The sequence below is a fragment of the Camelus dromedarius genome, chromosome 25 (genome assembly GCF_036321535.1).
Source record: "Camelus dromedarius isolate mCamDro1 chromosome 25, mCamDro1.pat, whole genome shotgun sequence".
Taxonomy (NCBI): Eukaryota; Metazoa; Chordata; class Mammalia; order Artiodactyla; family Camelidae; genus Camelus; species Camelus dromedarius.
Window position 1 is genome coordinate 1,883,479 of NC_087460.1, and position 27,261 is coordinate 1,910,739.

At 52.5% G+C, this 27,261-nt stretch overlaps 1 protein-coding gene across 2 annotated transcripts in view; it reads right to left on the reverse strand.

The window, feature by feature from the left end:
* The window catches only part of B4GALNT3 (beta-1,4-N-acetyl-galactosaminyltransferase 3), an 80,352-nt gene that overhangs the window by 18,577 nt on the left and 34,514 nt on the right, over window positions 1-27,261 (reverse strand). For both annotated transcript variants that reach the window (XM_031444359.2, XM_064478906.1), the window contains exons 2-3: window positions 2,869-2,972; window positions 917-994 (exon numbers count right to left, since the gene is read on the reverse strand). In XM_031444359.2, coding sequence (XP_031300219.2) covers window positions 917-994; window positions 2,869-2,972 — 182 coding nt within the window. The remainder of the gene's footprint in view (window positions 1-916; window positions 995-2,868; window positions 2,973-27,261) is intronic.

Here is a 27,261-nt window from a genome sequence, read left to right on the forward strand (position 1 = left end):
ACTCGAGGTAATCTTGTGCGTGTTAATTCACCTCCCCAGCCACAGTATCTTCACTAAAAGAAAAAGAATCGGTCAAATCCTATGTAAATAAAAGGTATTATGACGGTTATGACAATGTTTATTCACACGTCTAACCGCTTCTTATAAAAATTGTCTAAAGCAGAGCTTCCTCGTATATGTTCCTTAGAACCCTGGTTTCATAGAGTGTTAACAGATGTTTCACAGGAAAAAAGGCAGTTCAGGAAGCAAACAGTTTGGGGCACGCTGAGCTAAACCAAGCCAAACGGATTACCGCAGAATCCAGAACCTTCCGTGTGTACTTCCAAGGAGTGAATGGCCATAGATTTTAAACCTTGCTTAACAATGGACTCCTTTCTGCCTGGAATATCTGACAGGACTGAACGGTCCGAGAAAGGCGGTTTGGGAAACTGAACTTTACGACTGGGGATTGGCATGGACATGAAAGTCCTGCAGCTTTCTTGAGCTTTGCTTTTCTCACCCATAAAATGAGGGCACTGTGCTTTCCTGCAGGCTCGTGAAGTGGGTTTGAGATGGTGCAGAACGCCTGGCACACAGTAGGCCCACAGCAAACATTGACTCTTCCCTAAACGAAGAAAATCCAGCAAGCCTCGAACCCTTTCCTTTTTTTTCTTTAACTTGGGTGAAAAAATACTTTTTAAATATTTATTTGTTATCGTATTACTTTACTATCTGGGGAGGGGTAACTAGGTTAATTTATTTTTAGAGGCGGGGTTAGGGGTTGAACCCAGGACTTGTGCATGCTAAGCACGTGCTCTACCACTTGAGCTATAGCCTCCCCCTAAATTTTTAATAATAAATGCCAGAAGGAGATTTTCTGTGGTCGCTGGAACTACCTGTACACACTACTTCCTAACCCTTCAAAGAGCTGCCTCACCTCGGAGAGCCAGGGGACCGGCTTATTCCACGTCAGGTAGCTGCTGCTACCGCTCCCGCCTCGCGCAGACTCTTGGTCCTGGAGGAATAGCAGAGAACGAACTTGGTAGGAGCGTCAGGGTGACAATAGGACTGGGGCTCCGTGAAAGTCCCTGTGGGTCAGGAGTCAGCCCTGCCATGTCAACTTAAGGGACACTCCCATTTTCTTCTTTTTTTTTTAATTGACGTATAGTCGGTTTACAATGTTGTGTTAATTTCTGGTGTGCAGCGTGGTGATTCAATTATACATTCCTTTGCACATCCTTCTTCATTATAGGTTATTATAGGAATATTGACTATAGTTCTCTGTGCTGTACAGCAGGACCTTGTTGTTGATATATTTTACGTACAGTAGTTTGCATCTGCCAATCCCAAACTCCCAATTTATCCCTGCCTCACCCCTTCCCCCACCCCAGGAACAGTAAGTTTGTTTTCTAGGTCTGTGAGTCCCTTTTTGTTTTGTAAACAAGCTCATTTGTATCATTTTTTAAGATTCCACATGTAAATGTTGTCATATGGTATTTGTCTTTCTCTGTCCGACTTCACTTAATATGATAATCTCTAGGTCTGTCCATGTTGTTGCAAATGGCATTATTTTATTCTTTTTTATCACTGAGTAATACTCCACTGTGTGTGTGTGTGTGTGTGTGTGTGTGTGTGTGTGTGTGTTTTATATATATATACACATACCGCAACTTCTTTATCCAGCCATCTGCTGGTGGACATTTAGGTTGCTTCCATGTCTTAGCTACTGTAAACAGTTCTGCTGTGAACATTGGGGAGGCTGTGTCTTTTCAAATTGTTAGAGTTTCTCCAGATATATGCCCAGGATTGGGATTGCTGGATCATACGGTAGCTCTATTGAGCATCCTTTCATGTGCCTCTTGGCCATCTTTGGAGAAATGTCTATTTAAGTCTTTTGCTCATTTTTTGATTGGGTTGTTTGGTTTTTGTTATCGAGTTATATCAGCTGTTTGCATATTCTGGAAATTAAGCCCTTGTCAGTCATATTATTTGCAAATATTTCCTCCAGGTCCACAGGTTGTCTTAGGGGCACCCCCATTTCTGATTCACACTATATCCCTCAGGAATATACCTCCTCACAGTTTCATCAATGCATACTCCTGAGATTCTTCTGCTTTCCTGAATTTTCTCAGTCTTCTCATATGGAAATTCTTTTCTAATTAGAACAGGCTCTCCTGAGGGCAGGGACCTTGCCTCCTTCTTCCTCTACATCCCCTCAAGGCTCTGCCCAGATTTGCCCCAACAATTGGGAGCCCCTTGGGGACACCCCAACTCTTCTCTTCGAGCAGGTCCACAGGTTCAGTTTGGTTCCTGGTCCAGCCTCAGGGATCCGGGTCTGTTCTTGGCTCAGAGGCTCAACCTTAGGGCTGCCAACTGAATTGGACCTCACACTCCCTAATCCCCACCCAGGGCTGCTCCTGCCCTGCTTGGGACCATTAACCCAAGAAACTACAAGGAAAACGCCCCACTAAATCTGTCTCCCAGCTACCTGCCGGGAGAGGTGTCTACGCACCACATCATCTCTGACTCTTGGCAGCAAGCACCTGGGGTTGTCCCTCAAGTACCAGCCTAGTCCTCATGCCAGCAAGGGACAAGACGTTGGCCCTGCCTCCAGCCCTCTGCTGCTTTTGGGGATGGGGACCACGTGCCTGGAGTGGATCAGAGAGGGGCATCTTGAGCTACGTGACAAAGGCTTTGAGGAGGGCAGGATGGACATCTCTCCCCAAGAAACCGGGAGAGCCGGTGATGCCAGACTGCCCTCCAGGGGCTCTTTGTGCCCTGCGTCTCCCACCAGGACAGTGGAAGGTGCCCTTAAGGCTCCAAGGACAGGGCCAGCGAGGACCCCTGGTGATGCACAGCAGGGAGGCTTGGGCTGACCCTGCCACGTACCTTGAGGCCCAGCTTCTGGGGAAGGAAGAACTGGAGATTTGGATCCACAGCCGGAATGTTCCTGCTGGCCAGAGCCTTGGCCAGTTCCCTCCAGCTGCCGTACCCTGTGGAAGGGGAAGAAGGGGAGGAACCAGGTCAACACAAGCTGAAGACCTCATCAGTCCATGCAGCCACAGAGGTAAGGGCCTTCCTCCAGCTGCTCCTCACCCCTCCTCACCCTCAGCGGTGGGCACATGGTGGGGCTGGGAGACAGTCACACCCTGGCCCAGGTCAACAGGGCAGAGAGAGGATGTGAGCTCATATCCCGTCAGGACTTGCTGTCTTTCCTAAATCAAGGAAGGAGCCAGGCCAGGTGGAATGGAGCCCTGTCCTGCCATGGTGACCAGCGCCCCAGGCCATTTCTCCCCCCGCTGCCTCAAGGCCTGTTTCTCCCAAAAGCTGCTGTGGGGAACCAACCAGTCGTGCAAGGCGGTGGAGCTCAGCTTTCCCCTCACAGCTTCCCTTCCTCCAAGCCAGGAGACAGCGGGTGGCCTGGCCGGGGAGGCCCTCCCACTGCCCACGGTTAGTCGCTGGGCTGCTGGACGGAACCAGGGCTGGGGCGGCAGGAAAGGGTGGGCCAGGACCTGGTGTTTGCCAGTCAAATTTATAAACAGCAGGAGAGCACACTCGAGGCCCCGCTCTTCCTGGGTTGACCTGCAGGCTGTGTGCGGCGGCTGATGTCTGCACCCCGACGGCTCACACACAACTGGGAAGGCCAACAGCCGAACCACGGTGGGAGAGAGGGGGGCACGTGTGCCATCAAAGCCACGCAAAGAGGCAAGGGGTGCGCTGAGGGGGAGGGAGAACCAGAGCTCGGTGGTCGGCACTGCTGACCACGGGGGCCAGGGCTGCCCTCAGGTCAGGGGGATGCTTTGACGTGTGGAACCATAAGCCAGAATCACGGGCCGTCAGGAGCTGGGAGGGGGTTTCAGGACCATCTAGTCCTCACTGCAGATGAGGAAAACGGAACCCGGCTGGTCAATGACTGATCCAGGCTCACTTAGCAAACATAGTCAACCCCCTTGTCTGCTGGCATTGCATTCATGGCCCCCTGGGGATGCCTGAAACAGTGAGGGATTAACAACAACTAAAAATAAAATAGAACAATTGCAACAACATACCGTAATAACAGTTTTGTGAATGAGTCTTCCTCAAAATACTTTAATGTACAAATCTAATGCCTTTTCCATCTTAACTGAGCACTTATCACACACCATGGCTGTCACTTTTGCAGTTTGAGGAACAACAGCAAAACCAGCACGAATTTCTTTTCCCTTCTTCACAATTTCACGAATAGAAGATTCATTCTTGCCATAGATCTTAGCAAGCTCCGTATACAAATTTTTTTTTTTTTTGGTTTTCCTATTATGTTGAGACCTTTCACCTTTTCACTTTAAAAAAGTGCTCTGTGGCTTCTCCTTGGCGAATGTGAACAGCCAGCCTCACTGCTCTTGTGCTTTGGGGACCGTATTGTTTACAATAAGGGTCACTTGAACACAGCGCTGCGATGCCAGGATGGCCCCTCTCATAACTCAGATGGCTGCAAAGTGACCAACAGTGAGACGTGCCGGACAAAGGGGTGACTCACGTCCCACGTGACAGAGTGGGCTGGTGCGAGACTTCACTACGCTGATCAGAACAGCATGCAATTTAAAGCTTATGAATTGCTTATTTCTGGAATATTCCATTTAATGTTTTCAGGCCGTGGCTGACCCTGGCTAATGGGAACCACAGAAAGAGAAACCACGAACAAGGCGGGATGCCTGTAGTGACAAGGCTGAGGCTGGAACCCAGTGTCAGACCCACTGGGCTGCAAAGGTGCAGAAAACTCTGCGGCATCTTCATCACGATGCCCCCAGGAGCCTGCAGAGGGCACTGCACAGGAGTTAGACCCACACTGCTGGCCACTGGGAGTGTCTGAGGACCCCCACACGAGCACCAGTAGAGACACAGAGCAAAGAGCACAGCCCACAGGCACGGGCCACGGAAGGTGGATGTCAGCACTTTGCACGAGGGGGTGTGTGGGTGGCTTTTTTTACCCAGTGATGTCCCATGTGGCCCTTCAGAGCACCCCCAGGCATGATCTCATCAGAGCCTTGCAGAATCTTGGGAGACGGGCCAGTCTGATTAGCCCCACTTTACAGATGGGAAAGAGGAGCCCAGAGCTGAAGACTGGTCTCGAAGCCAGGATCCGAACAGGGAGCCTCTCTGTCTCGCAAGCCGGTTTCCTCATCCCACCTTCATTTTCTCCCATGGACGCTGTTCGGCCTGGACTTTGAGGAATCCTGGGGGCAGAGGCCTCCCCCGGAGATCTGTGCCTCTGGGTTTCTGTGCAGACATTCAACCCGGCTCGTGTTATGTTTAGAGGGACTTCTGCATCAAGGTCTCTCCTGTCTCCATGGCTCTAGCCGACATGGCTGATGTCAGAAACGGGTCAGACCAGCTCAGGGCAGAGGGCTGTCCTGGGGCCAGTGGCTGAGGTAAAGATAGCGAATGAGGCAGAAGGAGAATCAGTGTTCCCAGACCCATTCCTAGGTTCCTGGACGAGCTCCGGGGGAAGCCGCCTGCTCCTCCGTGAACCCAGCGCAGACACAGCCAAGGGGCCCAGCCGCTCTCAAGCCCAAGGAGCTGCTGGTTAGCAGTAGGGGCTTGGGGGCCCGGGTGACAGGTGAGCCACACTGTGGGAGGGGCAGGCAGGCACTGCCTTGCTTCTGCCTGGAACCACTGGGTCCCCTCTTCCTTGACTTTGCTCTGCTACAGGTAAATTAAGTGATACCAAACATGCTGTCTGTCCTATCAGTGGGAGCTCTGGTGTGTCTCAGATGCACATTCTTCCCCGTGGACTAGTGGTCACTTCCAGCCAAATTCTTGGACTCCTGGAAGCCACAGCTCACCTCAACAAACTCTCACCATGGGTCAAATGCGTGCTGGTCCTGGCATCTGCTGGGAGGTGACAGGGGACTCTCGCCTTCACCAAACTCTAGACAGGCTCCTTTGAGCCCTCTTTTTTTTTTTTTTTTTTTTTTTTTCAATTTTTTGGGGGGAGTGGAGGTAATTAAGTTAATTTATTTTTAAATTTATTCTAATGGAGGTACTGGGGATTGAACCCAGGACCTCCTGCTTGCCAGGCACGCTCTCTACCACTGAGCTATACCCCACCCCCCAGCCCTCTTTTCGATGAGGCATTGTCCTGGGGTCCTGTCCTTGGCCTGCCTGGAGCAGGGACCCTGTTAGGCCAGTCTAGCAAGAATCCCCCTACCCTGATGTCTCTCCTGGTAACTTTCCATCCGCTGACCACCCCCTGCTGTCTGTGCTGTCTTTGGAACTGCACTCAGCTCCATTCTGAAGTCTCTTTCCCACACTGCAATTGCACTGAATTACATCTATTCCCTTTAACTTGCGTCTGGCTCTGTTTCTCTTTAAAAGACGGTAAGAGGTGGCTTTCCCAGTGAACAAGGACAAACCCACTGCGGGGAGCGGGAGTCAGTGGTTAAACCTGACCAGGCCCTGCCCGGGTCCCAGGTGAGTCTGGGCGGCTTCGAAATACTTGGAGCAGGACAGCCCAGCCTCTAGCAACTTAAGGAGCAGGGAACGTCCTCTGCAGACTTCACGGTGTGGAAAAGACAAGCAAGGCTTTGGAGTCAGAAAGATCTACCTGGATCTCCACTCTCATAAACAGTGACGGCTTGAGCAAGTAATTTAATCTCTTTGGCCCTGGTTTCTCCTCCAGATGGAGGGGGATCAGGACTGCCATGAGGATTAAATGAGGCACATCAGACTCGGAGGGGGTCAGACACAGTGAGCGTCCCCTTCAACGTCTCAGTCTGGGGTTCTGGACTCAGGACTCAGAAGACGCGAGTCCTGGCAAGTGGCCAGGAGCCGGCTCTCTCCCGACCATGCAGAGAAGCCAGCTTCGTGGCCCCAGCAGCTCAGTGGTGGTGGGGTAACAGGTGGCACTGCCTCTCTGTTGCCAGGGGTTGCTCTCTGCACCTCTGGGCCCTCCCGTTAACAGTCACTGAGCGCAGGTACCAAGCAGGGCTTCACATTTCCTCTTGCCCTGCTTTTCCTCTGTGACCCCCGCCCCACGCTGCCTGGGCCCTGCTCAGCCTCCCGGGGGAACGAGGAGGTAGGAATCGTGCTGACTGAACTGCTGACGCTTGTCCCCTGCCCTCGGGTGGGTGAGCTACTCCTGCTCCTGGCCAGGCCTCTCCTCCCAGCGTGCCAGCTGCCAGGGCCTGCTCCCCCGTAACAGGTGTCACATCTGTGCCAGGAGACAGACACCCCGATCTCAGGTGACAGACGAAGCACCGCCAGGGGTCTCACATTCCGCCCTCACAAGGCCGGGCTATCAAGTTCACCAGCGGCCGGAGCTCCGCCAACACCCCTCCTCGTGCGGTGCGGGCTCCTCAAGGGCCCAGGGTGGTCTAGTTGGCTGTTTGGTGAAAATACGCAAACAGAGATCCCTTGGTGCTTTTTCTCAAAAATTCTCACCTATGTCACTGCCTCCTCCCCACCTCCCTGTGAACTGCTGTCATCTTTAGAGATGAAGCAACAGAGAAGTGAGGCCACCACCCTAAGGTCACACAGGGAGCGAGGCAGCCCATGGAGAGGACTTAGTGCCCAGAACACGGTGAGGAACTCACACGCCGAGCCGATGACTTCACGATTGGCGGTGCAGATCCGAAACCTGCATTTGTGTCTCCTGATCTCTGATCCAAGTCTCCTGCTATGTCACGTGGTCCATGGGGACAGTCACACGAGGGGACAGTCACACGGGGGAGAAAGGAAGCCCTGGCTGCTCAGATTTTTGGACAGATTTGAAGGTACAGCGGATGGACTGGACGGGGGAGAGGATGATTCATTCAAGGATCCAGATTCATTCCTGATTCAGTTTTGATTCTGGAGTGGCTGGAAGACTTCTGACCCTGCAGTTGGAAGGCTGGGGTTGCTGTCACCAGGATGAGGAGGGTGGGTGTCAGGGGAGAGGTGCAGCTGAGGGAGATGCCTGAAAGGGAAGTGGAGGCGTGGGGCAAGGGGGTGGGTGGCATCTGGCAGGCGGAGCCTTGGACGCTCCATCTGCAGCCTTGGGCAGGGCTCCACTGGAAGGGCTGCACCTTCCCTGAGCTTCAACACAATGTGCAGGATGGGAAGGCCTGAGCCCTTGAGGGAAGGTAGGGTTGAAGGAGGAGCCGGGCAGGGGGCACACTGGTCCCACAGGCTCCGAGGATATAAAGGACCCAAAGATCCAGGGTGAATGCAGACGGTTCGCTGAGCAGCCCAGTGTCTGCAGAGGGAAAAGGTGATGAACCCAGAGGAGCTGGACAGAGATGGGCCCCTGCTCCACCAGAGGACAGCGGGCTGTCCAGGGGACAGGAGGCCATGGCACCCGGGCACGGTCCCAGCACTGCGTCTGGGGACGAGACGCAAGGCTGGCGCTGACCTTGGAGTGCACCTGAGGGCCGGTCACATGGCCGCCACAGAGCAAAGCTACTGTGGCCAGATGCCAGCAGGGCCTGGACGCCACCAGGAACCTGAGCTGACGCAGACAGGCAGGGATGAGGCCAGGGGCTGGCACCTAGGAAGGAGTCTCTAAGGCAAACCCAAATCTCTGACGGCAAAGACATGGCCTTTCTTCTCCAGCCGTGACACCCCAGGGAACCTGATGCAAGAGGAACTGTTATCAGCGTAACCTTGACACTTAACATTTGTGCGTCAGGCATACATACGTGTATTTATAGCAAATGAAATACAGATGACTTTCAGCACAACGATCCTACAGGAAAACAAGGCTTAGAGGGTCGAAATCTCACTGAAAGTCAGAGAGGGCACATGACAGAGACCAGGATATGAACCCAGTGTCCTCAGTTCCATGCCTGTCTATTGAATATACTCAATGTTCTACTGAGGGTCTGGCCCACCTCTGCCACCAGCACCGTATCACCAGGTGCCAGGTGCTCATTAGTCACCGGCCTGTCCCTCCCTCCCCAGGCACCTCCTGTTCACCCACCCACCCACATATCCCACAGGTTATTTCCTTCCTCCCTCTAATTTGGCCAATAACCTCTCCACATAAGCCAAAGAAAAGCAAAAGGGAGTGTGGAGACACAAATATCCCAGAACAGCTGGAAAACTGGGCAGAAAGCGTCCGTGTGTAGGCCTGCTACCTCCTCCTGGTCTCTGCCTCTTCCTCTCAACACGAGGGCAGAGCAGGGGGCCGCGGGTCGCTGAGCAGGGTCGGCCCAGAGCGGGTCTGAGCGAGGGTTCAGCCTCCCCTCCCTCCTACCTTGGCACAGGTGTGTGGGTGGGGACGAGGGCGGCTCAGGCAGGAGACAGGTGGGGCCCTGAGGTCTCCCCAGCCCCTCTGCAAACTGATGAGCAGAGACACGGAAAGGGCCCCTTTTTTCCCACTCAGCCCCCGAGATGCTCGGCTTAGAGCAGAACCAGACGAGCAGCTGGCTGCTCCTGGCTCCCGGCCAGGCCCCACCCGAGCTGCGGTGAAGGTTGTGGCTGCTGGCAGGCCGAGGTTTGCCAGTGACACGCAAGGGACTGTACCCACTGCCTGTGGGTGCTGCCCAAATGGGGCCCGAAAGGGGGCATCAGAGCTGCGCCAGGCCCTCCAGCCCTGCTGCCCATGCATCCTGCTCACCCAGACGTCCACAGCCAAGGATAAGACCTTAAGGGGGTGGACGGGGCAAGGAGATGGGGAGTGGGGCAGGGCCCTTTCTCTTCTGCAGCCACTGCTCCCGGAGTGCCCAGCCCGGGAACTTTCCACTCCCCGAGCCGCAGTGGTCCCAGAAGCATCCGCAGCGGTCCCAGAAGGTCTGGCCAGGCCCCAGGACACCTCCAGGGCACCGCCATCATCACCATCACCATGACAAAGAACAAAACAAAACCCACAACGTTTAAAGCCCCACGCACCAGCAACAGGACAATCATAGCCACAAACACAGCTCTGTCCCAGGGCAATTCTGACGGGAGACCCTTGATGAAATGCGATGGTTTCAGGAAAATCTAGAGGTAACTGGGCCCAGGATCTCTAAAACTGGCCCACACCCACAGAAGGGGTGCTTTAATCCCCTAGTGGACTTAGATGAGGACCCTTAGGCCAGACTGTCCTGTCCAGTTGTCCCTCTGGCCTGGGACACAGACAAGTGTCTGAACAAGAAGCAACAGTGGGACCATCCTTTCCCCCTGGCATCTTTCATAGAGGGTTTAGTGGTGGTCAAGGGTGAGCTATTGGCAGGGTGGGAAGAGTGAATACGGGACTCAATGAACTGACCAATCCCCATGCATTTAGCGAGCGCCTGTTGCGTACTGCAAGCTCTGCTAATGGATGTGATGGATGGAAAGGTACAAATGGAGATGCTCAGCTCCATCCACTCCCAGTGCCCCTGGGGTAGACGTCACGGTAAACGGAAGGACTGAAGTGTCTGTGGCCCCATGCACTTGCTCTGGACTCGCACCATGCCCCACGCAGGGCGTGCACAGGCCAGTCCTGCTTTAGGGAACCGGCCAGCGCACGTCAGGCAGCCGGGCTAACCGGACACGGACAGTGTGACGCTGTGATGATTCTCCTGACATCCTTGAGGGAACCTCAGTCGAAGTGCTCTGCAAACGTCTCCGGGATCCCAGAGCTCAAGAGAAGCAACACAGACAGGAGGAGACCCTGGTCCTGGAAGACGGCACTGGAGTCGTGCCAGTGGGAAGGTCACCAGGCCCCACCTGAAGACCTGACGCTGCCCATGGAAGCTCGGAGAGTTTGCAGCCACAGCGGACAGCGGCCAAGCAGCAGTCGAAAGCTGACGCCCTTTCTCCCCTTCTTTTCAGGTGGAAGGAGGGAGCAGGGGAGGCCCGAGACCCCAGAACTCCCTCCTGACAGGGTGGGGGGGGTGGTGGTAGGGCGCTTCTGGGGTTATAGTTCTTGGAAGACCTTCCGGGACAGAGGTGCTACCAAAAGACAGAGTATGAACCAGGGGGAAAAACCGAACCCTGGAAACAAGACTGGAGGTGGGGAGAGTGGGGACCAGGGAACGCAGCTTGAGAAGAGAGAGCATCATCAGCCACTGAGAGACTCGGGAGGGGGCGTGGGGAATGGGAGATGGACGCTCATCACGGAGACTAGGGGGTGACCGCAGCCAAGTGCCCGGGAGGGGAATGGCGCTGTTTACAGAGCCCTCCTCCATCCGTGCCCCGGCCCAGCGCACCACAGGCTCGTCCTTGAGTGTGTGACAGGACGACCACAACAGCCAACACCCGTGCACCTGTCCAGGGCCATCAGTGCCACACACGTGACAGGCACTGTAGCCTCTAGTCTGCATGGTAATCCTTCCAGGGAGGTGTTAATATGATTCCCATTTTACAGGTGAGAAAACTGAGGCCATGGGCAGTCAGGGTACAATCTGCCCCAGACCTCAAAGCCTTTAGAAAACAGCTGGGATTTTCAAACCCAGGGCAGCTGATTCATTAAAAAAATGTGTATTTCTTAACAAGTTGCTTATACAGACTCTTTTGTTTGCTGAGTGGAAAACACAATGGAAGCCAAAGGAGGTAGGAAGGGAGGAGCCCCGAGGCCAAGAAAGTTTTCTGGAGCCTCACTGGGACGAGGTTTGGGACCAGGAGCCGCCGCCTCCCAGGCCTCTCTCCCCTGAGGTTTCCTCTTAGAACAATGAACCCTTTCAAGCCTCTGGTTGAACCTTCTCTCTTCGACATCAGCCTTGCGAACAAGGAAGACGCGTGGTCTGACCTGAAGGGCTGCGGCTGCGAGTCTGTGAGGTCTGACGGAGGGGGCCTGCCAAAGCCAAGCCGAGGTTGTCGTTGTCGGAACGTGTTCTGGGAAGGAGGGTGACGAGTGGGGCGGGGGCACCCGCGGCAGGAGCTCTGGTCTCCAGCAGGAGCTGGGCCCTGCTCTCCTCCGCACCCCGGGTTCTCACCCTAACGGATGCTCACGGGTGGGACCACGCCAAGCACAGGGGCTGAGGTCACGTGTCAGCCCCCAGCCCTGAGTCCATCCCATCAGTCAGTGCATCCAAGGTGCTCATCAGAGCTCTCTCCTACATGTTCATCCCAAATCCCATGAGCCACATCCACTTTGCTGATGGAGACACAGAGATCCACAGATGAGTTAACGAACTTGTCTAACGTCAAAGGGGAGCGGGGTCAAGGCCAGGCTAGAGCCTGTGGCTCCCCTGTGGCTGCTGGACCCCGTCTGGGGCAGGGGTGGAGATTAGTGCCGCGCTGGCAGGAACCGGGGTGGTCACAGCCCCACCGTATAAATCAGCTGGAATTAGAACCACCACTCAACTTCCCGCCTCCATGAATCTGACTTCTGGATGCTTCATACGAGCAGAGCCTGTGTGTCTGGCTTCTTGCACTTTGTGTTTTCCAGGTTCATCCATGGGGTAGCAGGCGTTAGAGTTTCCTTCCTTTTTAAGGCTGAACCATATTCCACTGTGTGGAGGGACCACATTTTGTTTTTCCATTCATCAGCTAATGGACATTTTGGGTCATGTCTACCCTTGGTCACTGTGAATAATGCCGTGACCATGGAGGTACACGTGTCTGTTCAAATCCCTGTTTTCATTTCTTCTGGTGGGTAGGGTGCTCTCTCCCCTTTAAACTGCTAAAAGCATTGTCCATTCTTCCAGAGATAGGCTGAGGGGCCAGGCTGCCACCTGCGTGGCAGAGACACGGTGGCAACCCTCGTGCAGGACTGAGACAGCAGGGAGTCTGGGGAGAGCGGATGGGCAGGGTGGAGCCCTCCACAGGGACAGTGGTGTCCTGGTCCACTAGCCCATGTGGCATTAGTGGTGTCAACACACCCCAGCTTCAGACAGAGGCCAAGTTACCTGGGCCCCTAGAAACTCCATCCCAGTGCCAATACCCGTCCACAAACTGGGTCACCCGTCCTCGAGGAGGCAGGAAGAGAAACTTGGAGGGAGCGCTTGGAGCCCTTCCGTGCAACCTGACACTCCTGCAGCATTGACACGGGACAGCGCGGTGTGGGCCGTTTGGACGTCTTGATGGTGAGGCGCACGCTGGTAACGTGTAGTGTGACCATGCTGGTGACAGGCTGGGAAACCAAAATCAAAAACTGGAAAACCCGGTCCTTCACTAAAGATAGTTTGTTCAGTTTGCATCAGGGGCCTGCCTGCCTGTCTTCCTTCCGAGCTCAGGTGGAGGACAATTTGGGGAAGGATGACAGAGTGGCTCAGAACCAGCCCGTACCACACAGCCGGGCTCCAGAAAGGCCAAGGCCCAGCGGCTGCTCCAAACACCTGTGTGTCTCTGCTCAGAGTTCAGATTCCCAGGGAAGAGTCCGAGTGGCCTTCGCGTCACCAGGGGTCCCTGTGGCGGTGAGACCCCAGCAGCCCCGCCAGGAGAACAGGTAGAGGAGGGCGCGTCTTATCCTGGGGACTTTCTGAATCTTCCACGTCAAGACAGCTTAACTCACTACGTGCTTGTTCTCCCGAAAATGCAAGTGGGCCTTGTCGGAGAGTCATTTTCTCTTCTACACAAAGGCACATACACTGCAGGTAGAGCTGAAAGTAGGAGAGACACCGGCACACGGAGTTGGTCCTCGAGGACTTAAAAGACTTCACAGAACATGTGGAAGATGGGAGAGCTGATTACTCAGCACATCCTCAGGAAAAGCAAGTTCCAGGCTCACCCAGACAACGTTCAGAACACATCTTTTGGGAAGAGAGGTGAAACCATCACCTGTCAGAGCCTTTGAAAGTAATACTCCATCCATTCATTTTAACCTCAGTTACAAAAAAAGAAGAAAGAAAGAAAACGTAAGCGCTGCAGTGGAGAGGCGCTTGGGAACCATCCGTGCAGGCCCCACACTCTGTGTACAGAACACTGAAGGCCTGAAGTCCGAGGTCGCTGTCTGAGGTCACAAAGCGAGTTGGAGGCAGACCCGGGATGAGAACCCAGGTCTCCTCTCTTCGGGGTCTGGATCGCCAGTCCAGACCACAGGACTAACCTGCTCATGTGTCCCCGGGTTGTGGGCCTGTGACATATGTGTGACGCCGCAGGATATGGAGCAGTGACAGCACATGGCGTCTTTGGTCTTAGGACTGAGCACGGCCCCTCTCGTGGTCTCAGGCAGCCTGGAGAGCACGTTTCTCTGGGCATTGAGAGCCTGCCTGGCCGGGTCCTGACCGGTTCTAAATGTAGACGCTGTGCCTGTGGAAAGCAAAGCCATGGACTCTGCAGGAGCAGAGGCTGAGTCACATGAACCTCTGACCCTCTCCAGCCACGGCTTTAAATACAGAAGATGTTCAATAAACGACTAACGGATTTCACTGAGTCAATCAATTTCATGTGTTGTTTTTACTATATTTTGTTCTCTAAGCATCTTTATTCAAAAATATCTAATCTACGAATCCAGAAATATCCACAAGCACGTTAAATACTCCTTCGCTATGCTATTAACATTCGACATGGGAGGAAAGAAAAACACCCTTTTCTCTGGGTTAACAACCACTTTTAAAAATAAATGAATGGGTGGGGAGGGTTTAGCTCAGTGGTAGAGTGCGTGCTTAGCATACACGAGGCCCTGGGTTCAACCCCCAGTCCTGCCACTAAAAAATAATTAAATAAATAAACTTAATTACTTCCCCCCAACAACAACAAAAAAAGCTTAAAAACTTTGTTAAATAAATAAATGAACGAATGTAAGGATCCTTGAGAACAGGGAGGAATTTAGACTCAGTGGGGAAAGAGTTAAGCAGGAGAACCAATGGTCGGTTTGGTTAATGTTATTTGATTTCTGCCTTCACAAATAAGAATCCACTCATCGGACTACAGTGTAACTGTTGAAATATCTACGTTAGCTCCAGAACTGCTGAGCTAAGTGCCATAAGATCATCTCGATTTGCAGATACTAACTAGTGTATATAAAACAGAAAAACAACAAGCTCCTACTGTAGAGCACAGGGAACTACATTCAATATCTCGTAGTGACCTATAATGAAAAAGAATATGAAAATGAACATATGTGTGTATATGGATGCCTGAAACACGCTATACACCAGGAATTGACACAACATTGTAAACTGACTCTACTTCAGTAAAAAATGTGGGGAAAAAAAATCTCCACCAGTCTGCTCTTTACAAATGCAAGAAAACACTGACCTCTAGGACGGCTGATTAAATTATTAGTATAAGGTTTTTATATCCCAAATGGTCAAAACCCCAGCTCTGTATCTACAGGGAAAAGCTATAAATAGAAAAGCAAAAATCTGATAAAGTCAGCTGGTCATCTGGCGTGTCAGTGACCATGTTTTCTGAATCCAGAGTCAGGCTGTGTGGTCTGACCAAGGCAACAGAATGTCAGAAACAGTACATCTTTCCTGGAAACCCAGGCCAAAGAGTCACACTGTTCATCTGACACTAAATTATTGGTTTCACAAGCCTCTGTTGCCCCTAGCCTCACCAAACTGGCTAAATGTGCTGGGGGGATGACAAGACAGGACTGAGCTGCACAACTCTATCCGGCCTATTTATAGCTGGGCCAACAGGATTGCTGGCCCAGGGGGTACAGCAGCTGGAGAGGACGAGCGTTCGCTCCTAGACCCTCTGCCCCATGCCATGCCCTCGGCCCCCGCGCCCCAGGGACTTCCTCCAGCACTCTTTCCCATGAGCCACAGGCCACCCCGGTCTGCCGCCATGCTGGACAGAAGGGACAGCTGGCCCAAGCCATGCCCAGAAGTGGGGGCAGCACAGAATCACTGCTGGCTCAGATTTATTTAAAAATTCCCCCGTGGAGAGGACACGGGGAGAGGGTGTGAAGCCAAGAATGTGAAAGTCACTCACCTGGCAAATCAAAGAAGACCTTCAGGGTGAGCGCCCCTAGATTGGCCACGGGCAACAGTAAAGGTGCAGGGAGTCGTTCAACTCTACCCGCTTTTTGTTGAGACTGAGCTAGGAAGCACGGTCACTCCACCCGAATCTGTGTGCCCGATTTGTCTTTTTTTATTATTGTTTTATTTTGAACCAATTATAGATTCACAGTAAGTTTAAAAAGAGGCACAAAGAGGTCCCATGTACTCTTCACCCAGTTTCCCCCAATGGTAACGTCTCAGTAACTATGACAGAGCCAGGACGTCGACACTGGCACGATCCACCAGCCTTACTCAGATCTTGCCAGTTTCACGTGCACTTGTGTGCGCCTGAAGTTCTGTGCAATTTTATCACGTGTAGATTTGCACATCACCTCCACAATCAAGACCCAGACCTGCTCCATCACCACAGATACCAATTTGCCTCAAAGCACCTGAGAGAACCAACAAATCAATGAGGTCTGGCGGGAACCAAACAGGAATGCGTCGATTCCTGCCCGAAATCGGACAAACGACGCCGATCCTTCGCAAAAAAGGAGAAAGTGAGACAGACTGCTGTGGAGGGGCCAGCGCTACAAAAAAGTTCCAAAGCCGAGGAGGGGGCGCCTCGCGCCCGCGGAGCCGCGCGCTGCTCACGGGTGGAGACCTCAGCCTTCCCGTCCCCGCGGCACTCTCTCACCTGCGCGGTGCCTGAACGGCTCCTGGAGCGCTCCCCTCCTTGGGGGGCTTGTGAAGGCAGGCGAGGCACAGAGAACTTGGGTGACTTTTTGGCTTCCCGCGCACGAACTTTGATATTTAATGACCCGCGCCAGCAGTCGGTACCCTAGTAATGCAGAAGACCCCTGGGAATCTAGTAGCTGGTTAGTGATCCCAGGTCTCAGGGGATATGCTTTCCGTCTTTCAAAGAGCCTGTTGTGGGCAATTTGAGGGGTAAGATGAAAATATCCCCTCGAGTGGGCTGAGCACCGAGCTGGGTTTCCCCGGAGCTCGCAGCGCACACAAACAGACGCGGGCTCCTCACAAAGGCTGCACAGTCTTGCTGTTTGTTTTGAGCTGGCTTCTTGGATCAGCTTCTTAGAGCTGTGACGGCTGCACTAAATGGCTTGTAGTGGGAAGGAAGCTTTAAAAGAGACCTGAGGGATGAACGCAGACGCTGCAGGGCGGTCCGTGAGCTGGATTCACTGAGCGTCCAGGATGTACATGCAGCCCCTCCGCCCGGCTCTGTGTTCAGAGCCATTTGGGGAGCTGGGAAGATCTGGACTCCAACCCCAGCCCTGCCCCTTCCAGCTGTGTGACTTTTGAAAAGTTCCTTAACCTCTCAGGGTCTCAGCTGACTCTTCCCCCCTCCCCACCATCATTCACTTAGGAAGGTGAATCCGGTCCGTGAGTGGATTAAACCAACATCTGTCCCTCAGAGAGGGTAGCAGGCGGCTCCCACAGCATTCCCGGCACCGGCTGCTGCTTACTGATTGTTTGCCCCTCCAGGCGTTTGTCATCCGTTAATTTACAACGCTCACTAACCCCGTAAGGTAAATATGTCTCTCCCCATTCTCCCAATAAAAAAAAAAATGAGGTTTAAAGAGTTTACACGGTTTGCTCAAGATCCTGTAAGTGGCCGAACTGGGATTCAAACTAGTCCTGTTTGATTCCAAAGTTCACAGTCGTCCCACCACCACTGAGTCAATCCTTGAGGAAGCTGAGGCCTGTGTTATGGAGGCCCACGGACGAGAAGGAAATGTGAGAAGTCACAGGCGGTGCCGCTAACACACGGCTGGCTCCATTTCTACGCTCAGGTCTGATCCCAGCTCCGCTTCACACACACAGTGTGGGCTCAGTGCGCAACACAGCACCCAGTTAGGCCTCTGGAACTCAGAGAGGAGGATCCTGATGGTCAGGGAAGACCTCCTGGGGAAGGAGGTCTAGAGCAGGCGTTTGGGAAGCAGGTGGAGTGGCTGGGCCCAGGAAGGGAAGTGAGCTCTTACAGGGCCCCCTGGCACGTTCGACCCTCCCCAACCCCCAGCCAGGCACCTGCTTTGGTGCCCTGCCTGGAACACAGAGTTTTTTACTAAAATGAAAGTAGCGAGTGCACAGCACCCTCCCCGGGTTTCAGAGGACAGAAGCTCACGGAGCAGCAGTAGGGATTCCCGTACGCCCACTCCCCTCCCTCCCTCCGGGCCACCGCCCAGCCCTTCTGCTAATAACGCTCCTCACTGCTCCTACCTTCTCAGCCGGATCGTCTGCACCGGGCTCAGGCTGGGCTCCTCCCCATCTGCCCCTGCCCGACCGGGCTCTAACCTCGTCTGCTCCTTGGGAAGACCTCTGCACTTCCCTGCCCACTCCCCAAGACCCACGTTTGTATTCCTAGTTCACGTGTCCACTCTTCGCTTGGAGATCTGCAAGGATGAGTCTGAAGCCAAATGCCTGATTTGTCCTGCAAACCAGCTCCTCTCTGCCCTCCCCGTTTTAGAAACGGCAATTCCAGCCTCCCAACTGCCCAGTCAAAAATCTGTGAATCACTCCTGATTCCCCTCCCCACATCCACCCCATCAGCTAGTCCTGTCAGCTGTACCTTCAGAAGCCACCCAAACCCGCCTTGTCCCAACTCCCCCACCTCGTCCTGCCACAACCTCTCATCCGCTCTGTGCCCCCACCCTCACACCCTACTGTCCAGCGGCCGGAGTGACCCCACTAAGCGCAAGTCAGGCTGCGGTGACCTCCTGCTTAAAACCCTCCTATGCCTTCCCAGCTCACTCAGAATATGACCCGAGGTCCTTCGGGCCCTAAGAGTGCAGCTTGCTGGGGGCAGACCCAGTTTACCCTGTCTGTCCCCGCAGCACCCGCTTTCCCCATCCAAAGCATCCCACAGACGACGCGGTCATCCAGCTGAGGACGCCTTTTGGATGAAACCCCTGCCCAGCCTCGTCTCCTAACCCTGTGCCATCACCCCACACATTCCCCCCCACCACCAGGCACACCGTACCTCGGGGTCTTTGCACGTCTCGTATCTACACGCTGCGTCTTCCCTCAGAGCGCTTCCCCGGGCATCCTATCCACCAGCTGGCTCTGCCCCCAGTCATCACCCTCCTACCCTGCCTAGTCTTAATAGCACTTATCACCCCAACATGATGGGCAGGTGTGTGAAGTCTGCCTTCTCCCACACCTGTTCTGTTCGTCATGCCCGGTACACAGTAGGCACCTGCTGCGTGGGCGACGTCACTGTCACTCGTATCCATCCAGCTCCACACAAGGGCTAGGAGGAGCTCCAGTCAGGTGCTGTGCCATGTAGCTATGTGATCTTAATCCCTAAGCCCTGGTTCCCTTCTCTACAGGAATGACATTAGTAGGATTTACCTTATGGGGTTATTGGTTATGAGGATCGAATGAGAGTGGCAGATAGTAAGTGCTGGAGATAGTAATAGAAACAATAAGAGTTAATACCCTCATCATTTACTCCGTGCCAGGCCGTGTGCTGAACACTTCATAAACATGATCTCATCTAATTCTCCAAAAATACGCTTTGAGGTGGGTACAATCATTATCTCCATTTGACAGATGAAGAAATTGAACTTCAGAGAGGTTAAGAAACTTGCCTAAAGCCACACAGCTGGTAAGTGGCTGAGCCAGGATTTGAACCCAAGGTCTCTGGTTCCAGCATCTGTTCTTATCCACTTTTCTGCTTTGCTTACAAACACTTCCTACATGTGGTTCCTTTTGCTCCCTAAAAATTCCAAGTGTTCATCACAGCCAGAGAACCAAGGCGAGCACACAGGTGAGGGTCCACTTTAGTTCGATTTTTGTCCATAGTAAATACTGCAGGACTACATGATCTGGAGTTGGTTGAATCCACGTACGTGGAAGCCACAGATGCATGAAGAAGGAACCACAGAAAAGGGGGAAGAACAGACACAGAAGACTGGATGTAAGTCGCACTCGGATCTTCGACTGTGCGGAGGGTCAGCGCCAAAACCCCTACGCAGCTCCAGGGTCACCTGCATGTTTTCCTAAGTGTCTCCGCTCCTTCGATCTCTCCCCGCTGTCACCAAAGTTAACGGCCAGGCAAACTTCCACACCTCTGCACCTGCTCACACACTAATGGATTCTCAGGTTTTTATTTTAAAAGACAGGTTCCTATTATATGTGTATTACTCTGGAACTTGCATTCCTCACTCACATCACGGACACTTCTCTAGGTCAAAACATAATCCATTTTTTAAAAACAGCTGCAGTAATATTTCATAGTATGGCTACAGCGCAGCTTAGCAGGCGGTTTTCCTACTGACAAGACATTCAGTTATTTCCAAACGATACCCAGCTAGTGTGGCTGCCAGGATTTCTATAGATCAAGAGCCAAAGCAAGACTACGAGGTACAACGTATTTTTTAAACTTTAGTAATTGACATATTACTTGCCAAAATGGTTTGAAAACAATCCATGTTGTCACCAGCATTATTTTTTCTTAATTGAAGTTTAGCTGATTTACAATGTTGTGCTGGTTTCTGGTATACAACACAGTGATTCAATCATATGTATGTATACATTCTTCTTCAGATTCTTTTCCATTATAGGTTATTATAAGATATTGAATGTAGTTCCCTGTGCTCTACAGTAGGACCTTGTTTATCCAACTTACACACAGTGGTCTGCATCTGCCAATCTCAAACCCCTAGTTCACCCCTCCCCCCTCCCAGCAATCATACGTTTGTTTTCTATGTCTGTCTCTTTCTGTTTTGTAAATAAATTTATTTGTATCATTTTTTTTAGATTCTTGTAAGTGATATTATATATTTGTCTTTCTCTGGCTTAATTCCCTTAGTATAATAATCTCTAGGTCCATCCATGTTGCTAAAAATGGCATTACTTCATTCTTTTTTATGGCTGAGTAGTATTCCATTGTGTGTGTGTGTGTGTGTGTGTGTGTGTGTGTGTACCACAACTTTTTTAAAAAAAAATTTTATTGAAGTGTAGTTGATTTACAACATTAGTTTCAGGTGTAACACCACAACTTCTTTATCCAGTCATCTGTCAATGGACACTTAGGTTGCTTCCATGTCTTGACTGTTGTAAATAGTGCTGCTATGAACACCGGGGGCATGTATCTTTTTGAATTAGAGTTTTCCCAGGATATATGCCCAAGAGTGGGATTGCTGGATCATAGGGTAAGTCTATTTTTTAGTTTTTTAAGGAATCTCCATACTGCTTTCCATAGTGGCTGCACCAAACTGCATTCCCACCAGCAGTGTAAGAGGGTCCCTTTTCTCCACAGCCTCTCCAGCATTTATTATGTGTCAGCAGCATTATTTCAAAGTGTCTGTATCCAGGCAACTTCATCAGCACTGCAAATTAATCTTTAATAAAAGTTTTGCCAGTCTGATGGGAGTGTGTGTTCTTAACACACAGGTGGGCTTATTCTACACAAATTTTCCTGCAACTTGCCTTGTCCCTCAACGGTAATTACCACGGACATCTCTTCTCACCTGGGACAGCTGCTCTATGAGTGAGAGGGAGATGACAATGCTGTCCTACCTTAGTTGGCAAGAGAAGGCAGAAATTGTTTTAAAGCAAGTACAGAATCACTTCACACCCACTGGGATAGCTGTCCTGACCTTGAGAAGTGCTGGCGAGGAGGCGGAAGAAACCGAAACCCTCGAACACTGCTGGTAAGAATGTAAAATGGTGCAGCCACTTTAGAAGTCAGCCTGGCAGTTCCTCGAAAGGTTCACCGTAGATACCATAACACTGCTCCGTGGTGTGCACCCAGGAGAAACGAAAACATCGTAGCAGCGTCATTCAGAACCGCCAAAAAGTGGACACCACCCAAGATCCCACTCGTGGTGAGTGGACCAACAAAACGCAGTCGTGAAGCCACACTATGGGGTTATTATTCAGCAATAAAACGACATGCTGATCCCTGCTACCGTGTGAACAAGCCTTGAAAGCATGATGCTGTGTAAAAGCCAGACACAAAAGGCCACGTATTGTACGATCCCATTTCTACGTGACGTCCAGAAGAGGCAAATCCACGGGGGCAGAAAGCAGATTGGAGGCTGCAGTGCTGGGAGTGAGGGCGACTGGGAGGGACTGCTAAACGGGTGTTGGGTTTCTTTTGAAAATGATGAAAATGCTCTGGAATAGTGTTGACTGGTTGCACAACTTTGTGAGTATAGAAAAGCACTGAATTGTGTACTTGAATGAGCAAACACGTCCATGTGCCCTCTGCTCCTCTCTCCACCCAACATCTGGGGCTCCCGGCCCCCCTCCCCACGCATCTCCACCACCAGCTCAATGACCCTGATCCCCAGAGGGCAGGCAACAGGTTTCTTTTCCAAGCTGCCCCTCCCCCTCCCTTCAGGCCCAACCCCCTCCTCTTTGTTCCCAGATCGTTTACTTATTAAACCAATTAGATTAAATGACTCGCGCTGCACCCTTGGGCAGGAGGTGGGTAAACAGCTCACAAAGGAGTTTGTCTTGCTCTTGAAAGGGCTTGTTTCCCTCTCAGCCTAGACTCTCCTCACCAGCCCCTCCCTCTGCCAGCCACGCCACCACAAAGCTCTCAGATGGCAGGGAGAAACCTGATGGTCCAGGGGGAGCTGCTACCCCCTACCCCCTGTGCTGTCTCACCCCCAAGGAATCCCACGCCAAGCCCTCAAAGAGCTGCTACATCTCTTGTTTCCACTGCTTGTGAAGCCAGCAGGCGCCCAGCTCAGCACCTGGGCAGATGCAGGCAGAATTCTTGGTTCTTCAAAGGCTTGTCCTTGCGCATCTCGGCTACCCTTTGCTGCCACATCTTAGCCCCACACAGGGCACCTGTCTTCCGGTGCTCTGTCCCTGTCAAACCTTGCTTGGGTTGGATGCCTTGGAGGAGACCTGCAGCTAACTCGCTGAAGCAAGCGTAACCCATCGCTCCTCTCACCTGAACAACAAGGGTCAGGGCCTGGATGACTTCTCCAGGCTCTAAGCCTGGTGACTGTTCAGTTCCATAGACACTGACTGAATTCAGCAGGTCCTGGAGGGAACAGTCGTCACAAGGTCTCCATCCTCACTAGTAGGGGAAGGGAGGGCTGACTCCCAAGGAGATGCTCTCAGGACACCGCAGAGGCGCTCTGGGAGTGTGGAGGAGAGCTGCCTGGGTCCCCTCTCCTCCCGGCTTCCACCACCCCACAGTGCCCTCCTCTGCCCTGCCGCCCAGGGCGCTGGTCGGGGACACTCATCGCAGAGGCCACCGTTGGAACCTCCCAGTTCCGCTCTCACCCTGTCGAAGGCACCCCTCCTGACAGCTTGGAATCCAGGAGGGAGGTGTGATTTGAGTCAGATCCTGTCCTGGAATGGAACCACATCCTCTTGCCACCCCCAGTCCAGGCATTTCCGCCTTTGTGTATTTATAAGACTCTTAAAATAGGTCCCAGCAAACAGGAGCAGAGATCTGATTTGGGTCGAGAGTAAAGACTCCTGAGGACAAAGTTGCTGCTTTTCCTCCCATTCCATATCCCGGTTCCAGCATCACCCAAATCTCCCAGGAAGGCTCCCCTCCTCCCATTCAGTGCTGCTCCCCAAGTTCCTCCTGCCCCGGGGGCCTCCCCTCTCCTGTCCTCTCAGTGCAGATGAGTTTCCTACAGCACCGGGCGGGGCCACCCTCTAATGCTCATTTATTGTTAAGCAATTGCATTTTGAAAAGAACTTCTAGGCTGTCAGTCTTTTGCTCAGCAACCCCATCCATCCACACCTAAATGGGGTCTGAGCTCTACAGGGGGAGATCAACGGGAGGCCAGCAGGTGCAATGTCCTCGGCCCCCAGTGGCCTCAGGACAAGCTGTCCATCATCTGTCAAGGGCTGGAAAGTAGGCAGTGATGAGGAAAGCAGTGTTCACCACGTCCCCATCCCAGCCTGGACCAAGTCTGCCTCGAACACCTGCTGGGACCTGGCAGAGGTTCCCCATCAGGTAAGAAAAACCAGTGTGGTCTCCACCTTTCCCGGTGGAGCGGCCCCACTGTTTCATTTTATTTATCTTTTATTTATATTTTATTTTATTTAGCAGAGACTGGTCCTCTGCCCCCCGTGGGTCACGCGCAGTCCTGTCAGCCTCCCTGGGCTGCGTGGGAGGGAAGGACCCCCCCCCCCCCACCTTCTGAGAAACGACTTATTCTGTTTCGCAGTGTGGGCAGCCGGCTGGGGGGCTTGGTGGAAGGAGACAAAGACGGTTGTCTGTTTCTTCCCTTACTTGGGTTTAAGTCCCAAGCCGGAGAAGGTCAGCCCTAAAAGAAGTCCATCTGCAATCCCTGGCTGGGGGCAGAACGGGGGCAGCTCTGCTACGGGGGCCTGTGAAAGGAAAGGTCATAGGTCAGAGGGAAGGCCAGGGCTGAGGCGGTGAGCGTGGCGGTGCACGTAAGGGGATGGTTTAAGGCTGATCAGAGGCTGTGAAGTTCCACGGGCCATCCTCAGGGGAAGAAATCTCAGTGAAACAGGTGAAATCCCAAACAAAAGTTGTTTCAAAATACGTGCAGGCCCTTCCGAGGCGCCAGAGACCATGTGACAGATCTGGAAGCTTCCATCAACCAGTATGAACAGGATGTCCACCCGAGGTCCCGCCTGGGGCTGAGGGGAAGAGAGGCAAGGCCGAGAGAGGAGACATTCTACCCCACTGCGGGGACCTGGGCTACGTAATGTTTCAGCTCTTTTCCAGCAATCATTGATAATCACCAGAAATTCCTTTCACAGGTTAATACCAACCTTCCCCTCAAGCTCTCGGACAGGTGGCCACCAGGCTGCTGCTGGAAACACCTGGCGCATGTGGTCCCCGCCCTCTCCTTCTGAAGGACCTCCCAGGGCAAGCCCAACCCTCACACAGGAACGTGCCGACCAGCGGTGCAGACCCTCACTCACACCCGTGGGCGCAGGGTGAGGGCGGGGTGCCCGGGCACTGCAGACTCCGGGTTCCTTTCTCAGAGCCCCGTCAGTCCACTGACATCCTGGTCCTCCGCCGCCCATGGTGTCCAGACTCTGAGGCGGCAGGAAGTGTCCGACTCATGAGACAGCACGGAGGCCCCGTGACACTTCCAGGTGGGGCCGCCGACCCAGGGTGGTTTAGAAAGTGTGCAAGGGGGAGGGCATAGCTCAAGTGGTAGAGTGCATGCTTAGCATGCATGGAGTAAAATAAATAAAATAACAAACAATAAATATAAAAAATAAACAAACCTAATCACCCCCCCACCAACAATAACAAAGAAGCGTGGAAGGCCTCACTCACAAACCCAGAAAGATGTTCCCATCAGAGTTGTGTGGGGGAAAAGTTGCCATAAATATCACAAAAGTGCAGTGAGCAAAAAAGATATTTACATCTGTCACAGCCTAAGGAGACACGGTGACTAAAAGCCATGGAGTGATATGGATGGGACCCTGGAACAGAAAAGGGGCCTCGGAAAGGAAATCAGAATGAAGTATGCACTTCAGCTGGAATCATAATAAGTAGCAGGTTACTAATCATGACACACGTGCCCTCACAACTGACAGAGACGTTAGCCCCAGAGGGGGCCAGCTGTGAGCCACACGGCAGCCCCTCACCCCACCTGTATGATTTCTGGTAAATCTAAAACTATTCTAAAATAAAAGGTTTACTGAAAAGTGCACTTTTGTCTCTAAATACAGGGGTTCATCTAGGCACAGACAAAACTGAGAAGGCATGGTCAGACTTCTGGGGTGGTTGCCTCTGGGGAGACACTGCATTCCATGCTTTTGAATTAAAAAAAATTTTTTTTTAAGCAGAAGAAAAGGGAAGGAAATAAAAATAGAGCGGAATCAAAATTGGAAAACTGTGCCATTGCCCTGTGATGGGAAGGGCACTGGGGCAGTTGTCAGGAGGCTGGGGTGTGAGTCCTCCCACTCTGTGACCTCTCTGACCCTCAGTTTTCTTCTCTATCAAACGATGACATTTAAGGATGTTCCAAATGTTACCTCCTGTGATTTGATGATTAACACACACAAATGGAAACTTCACGTTGCTGGCAGATTCATCATGGGGTCCTTTAAATAATAAAGCCCCCCATCCCTAAATAATATTTAAAATGTTTCATTGGCTAAAAAAAAAATTCTGAACTTAACAGAATTTTTCAGGGACACTGTACCTGGGCAGTTTTAGAGGCTAAAAAAATGAGAGAGAAATTGGATTACAGTTTGATTTATAAGAAGAGGACTGGCTGGTGCTTAACTGGCTCAAATCTATGCAAATGAAAGAAGACAACAAAAGGTGGATGGGGTTGCAAATGGCAGTCCTCCCACCAGGCACCGCAGGAGGGCTCTTCACAGGAGATGTTCCAGCTCCCCACCCACCTCCCCCAACTCCTGTCAACTCCAGATGCCCAGGCGACTTGAGAGGCAGACCCATTCAACCCCTGTCTCTCCGAAGATAGTAATCCTGGACCTGGTTAATGTGAAACACGGGTCTTCACGGTTCCGGCCCCCACGACAATGAAGCGGGGCGGGAGACAGGCTCTCCTCCAGGGGGGACGTTCTGAAAATGGGGCGAGACAGCGTGAGAAAGGCCAGACATGGCAAAAGCCCAACCCAAGGATGGGGACAAGTTTCTCCCCTGGGGAAATTTCAGCAAGAGCCGATGCTTAATCGATTTGGGGTTTATCCAAAGAAATTCTGCAATCCAAGAAGAATGGGGGTGAGAGGACACTGTAGGTGTGCCCTCCCGTCCCCGGCTGGGCTCTCGGGCTCCGAGGTTGGAGGCTGCAGCGGGAACAACAGGAAAGGATGCTGGTGCCGGGCCCCTGGGCGAGGGCAGCGTGGGGTCGCCTGCCCTCCCCTCTATTCTCTCCCCAACGTTAATTTATTCTAGAAGAGTCAAAGCCAGGCTACCAGATACCCCAGCTAGTTCACTGCTTACACAGCACAGAGCGTCTGCGAAACCCCGTGGTGAATACGAAGGGCAAAGATCAGTCTTTTCCAAAAGCACCAACAGATACAAATTAATACAGTACCACCTGGCACGTCCTCCGTGGGCTCGGAACGACGGAGCGGCCAGAACTGACCAGAGTCAACCCGCGGCGGCCCCTTGGAGGCGGTAAATCTAAGCCCAGCTACCCACGCCCACGCCGTGGCCGCGCCAGCCCTGGCGCTCAAGGCAGACAGAGCCTTGGATCTAGAAATCAGACCTAGATTTTCACCCTGGTTCTGGTGCTCACCCTTCAGCGGAGAGCCACTTTCTGTTTAAGTTTTGTGTTCTAGAGTAATAACTCCTACCCTTTCCAGAATGTCACAAGAATCAATGAAAACAAAACAAACCCCATCAAATACATATATATATATAAAACTCATGCTCTGAGGTCCACGGTCTGGGGGCAAAGGCGCCAAGATCAACTCACACCAGCCCTGCCTGCGAGTTCCCGACATGAAGTAAACGCGATTTCGGGCATAACCGAACACAACAGCGGTCTTCGTTACAAGGTCTACGCTTCCTCGCGGCCCGTGCTCGTCGGTGTGCGTGGTAATTCCGTCAATGACCCGCTGCCTG